The sequence below is a fragment of the Panthera leo genome, chromosome A2 (genome assembly GCF_018350215.1).
Source record: "Panthera leo isolate Ple1 chromosome A2, P.leo_Ple1_pat1.1, whole genome shotgun sequence".
Lineage (NCBI taxonomy): Eukaryota > Metazoa > Chordata > Mammalia > Carnivora > Felidae > Panthera > Panthera leo.
The window spans coordinates 3,367,042-3,370,252 of NC_056680.1; the positions used below are offsets into that span (position 1 = coordinate 3,367,042).

At 60.1% G+C, this 3,211-nt stretch overlaps 1 protein-coding gene across 1 annotated transcript; it reads right to left on the bottom strand.

Annotated features, from left to right (window-relative positions):
• Positions 1 to 725: 725 nt before the first annotated feature.
• Positions 726 to 2,747, bottom strand: LRG1 (leucine rich alpha-2-glycoprotein 1). The gene is made up of 2 exons (XM_042929667.1): positions 2,671 to 2,747; positions 726 to 1,737 (listed from the first exon to the last, which is right to left on the bottom strand). The coding sequence occupies exons 1-2, from the start codon at positions 2,700 to 2,702 to the stop codon at positions 726 to 728; spliced, it is 1,044 nt and encodes a 347-aa protein (XP_042785601.1). The 5' UTR covers positions 2,703 to 2,747.
• Between the last annotated feature and the right edge of the window lie 464 nt (positions 2,748 to 3,211).

The following is a 3,211-nucleotide window of genomic DNA, read 5'->3' on the forward strand; positions in this document are numbered from 1 at the left end:
CCCTGGGTGGCTATCCCCCTAGGTTGTCACCGGCCAGCATGATGAATTGTTTGGAGACCTGAAGCATCCAGTTTAATTTAAACCTTCCCCAGGACACAGCTGTGGCAGGAATCCACCGGTCAAATGACACTCTGGGCAACGGTCAGGGTTTTATTTGGAGTTAAGTCCTGGATGGGGGGAGGGAGAGGGGAAGCCACAGGCCATCATATCCCAACTGCAATCCCTTTAGAAGCTCTAGAAGCTTGTGTCCTGCGCCCCCAGGCCCTGGGTCTCTCCTCTTTCTTCTTTCCTTCTCCTTCCTCCTGGAGACCTAGGAAGTCAACTTGGGAGATGCCTGTAACACTGAATTCCAGTACGCCCAGTCCCTTTCCACAGTTATTTATTAACCCCCCCCCCTTCTGACCCCAAACTGAGTGATGCTGGCTAGAAGGCACCCCGGCCCCAGGCCCTGCATTCGGAGAGCCCCTCAAAGTGGGGGAGACAGAGCCAGACAGAGACAACCCCAGTGTGGCCAGGGCTGGGCCAGAGGGAGGCCGTGCAGGCTGGGGGCGCCTGGAGGCCAAGAGATCCGGAAAACAGGGAAAGGCTTTCTTGGGAGAGGGTACCAGGAGGCCAGAGAGCCCAAGGCGGGTCCAGCCAGCAGCTCTGGAAAGCTGGAGGTGAATTCTTTGCCAAGTCGCAGGCAGCGTGCTCCCAGGCCTGTCTCCCCAGCCCAGCCCCGGGCCTCAGTGGGACTCAGCTGCAACCAGGAGCGTCTGGCCCTTCCAGGCTTCAGGCCCAGCGCAGCGCGTCGCGTTCCGAGAGAACATCTTGTCTTTATTGGCCACAAGCCACCCGTAGAGGTCTTCCAGGTTCCCGTCACAGATCCAGGGGTTACCAGAGATGTCAAAGCCATCCTTCATGTCCCGGGCGGGCTGCCCCAGGGATGTCCAGAGCCCCTTAGGCGTGCCGGTAAGCAAGTTGTTGGACAGATCCAGGAAGCCCAGCTGCCGCAGACCCCGGAGGGCGCCCGCTGCCACGGCGGCCAGCTTGTTGTCATTCAGGAAAAGGTAGCGGAGGTCTGGCTGGGGTGCCAGGAGCCCCTCGCCAAGCACCTGCAGCCTGTTGCCTTCCAGGTGCAGCCTTTCCAACCGCAGGGGGCCTTTCAGAAGGTCTGGGGGCAAAGTCTTCAACTGGTTATTGCTGAGGTCAAGGATGCGCAGGGAGGTGACGTTGGCCAACAGCCCCGGGGGCAGGGTCTGGAGGCGGTTTTCGGAAAGGTCCAGATGCCGCAGGGCTTTCAGGCCGAGCAGCCACGAGGGCTCCAGAGCCTCCAGCTGGTTTTGCTTCAGCACCAGGGTGTGGAGAGCACCCGAGGCCTGGAAGAGGCCGCGGGGCAGGCGGGCCAGGCGGTTGCGGGTTAGATCCAGCACCTGCAGCAGAGGTGCGGGCAGCAGGAAGTTGGGCGAGAGGCTCTCCAGCTGGTTGCTGGACAGGTGCAGCTCCTGGAGGCGAGCGAGGCCCCGGAGGGTGTCGTCTGGCAGCCGCGTGACGTTGAAGAACTCCACCACCAGGGAGACGGTGTCGGCCGGGAAGCGGCGGGGGATTTGGGCAGGGGGGTGGCAGGAGACGGAGGTGCCGTTGACCGCATGGGACACCACGCAGGCGGCACGGTTGGGGGCGACCTCCTGGGTGGAGGCCGTAGACAGCAGCAGCAGGAGCAGCGTTCTAGAAAGCTGGGGGTCCAGGCCTCCGGGGCTGCGGGCAACGACAGAAGAGACACCCGGCTTGGTGAAAACGTCCCCAGAATCAGCCAGCCCGTTCCTGTCTACCACCTGGGACCATGCCACCGCATTGGTCCCCGGGACGAGTGCAGTCACCTCCTGTTCCTCTCCTCGCTTCCACCCTCACGCCTCACAGCTGCCAGAGGTAGCTGTTGTTCCAGAGAGAATTCGAACTCTCTGAAGACTGCGTTTCTCAGTCTGACCCATAAGTGTTACCCACCCCCCTGACTGCCAGCCTTGCCCCAACGGGTTGTTCATTATTTACAGTCACATGGGCTAATTCCTTCTGCTCTAGCTTGTTTTCTGGGTCATTTCTTACCTCCCCGGCTCCATATGTTGAAGGCCGGGGCAGCGAACTCCTACTTGTCCTGCAAAGCCCCGGCTCCGATGCGCCCTTTCCCGTGAAACTTTCTCCGACTTTCCCAAGTTGTCCCCTCTGGGAAACTTTCTGCCCTTTCTGCCCAGCGCCGGCCAAACAAGGTTACTTGCTGTGTCCAGCTCTATCTTGCTCCAAAGTGCTCGAGGGCAACCCAGGGCTCCAAAGGGAACCCTGAACACGGAAAGTGCATCCAGCTTTGTGCAGATCGGAGCAGGCATTTGGCCCTGGGGTGGGGTGGTTTACAGGCGGCACCATAATCCTTCCAGGGCTGGGCTTCTGCCCCTCACGGTCCCTCCGGCAGGCCTCCGGTGGGGTGTTGGTCGGGAGGCGTTGGTGGCCCTCCCGCTCTCTGTGTGGCCCGTGGAGCACTGCTGTAGCAAGGGTGAGTGACAGCGAGTCTGTCCACGGTTAGAGCCTGTCGCTCTGTTCCAGCCCGTGGGTCTACATCTCGCCCCGTGACCTCCATGCATCAGACGGAACTGCCTGGAATCCAGTTCTGCCCACCATGGGCAGGGTGGGGGGACTCACCTGTGCTTTCGCTGTGGCCTCCAAGAAGACATGATGGCCTCCCTCTTTTCCGTCTGGGCTTGCTCAGCCCGGTGAGGTAGCCTGATACCTGCCTGGACTGGGGGCAGGGCCGCCCGCCCCAGGGAAGTCCTCACCCACATCCTGTTCCCGTTGGTGGCTGGCCCTGAGCCAGGCAGGGGAAAGGGGGTGGTCAGGATTGCAAAACTGCTTCCTGGCAGGGGAGGGGCGTGCTCCCTTCTCCGCCTGCTTCTCCCTGGTGTTTCATCCCCCTGATTCCTGCTTTTGGGGGGTGGGTACTCCCAGAGTCTCTGGGGCTGAATCCTCACTTCCCCCCACTCCAGGAATCAAGGGTCACGTTTGCAAGGCTCCGTTCCTGGGCAGGGGAGGGACAGCTCTCTAAGCAAGAGCTAGTCTTTGCAATAAATCTAAGCAACCAGGAAGTTCAATGGAAGGAACAAAGAGGACTTGTCTTGAATTCATGACATATTGTTGTTGACCTTTTTTCTAAATGAAATAATTTCTGGGTGTTTTGTTTTGTTTT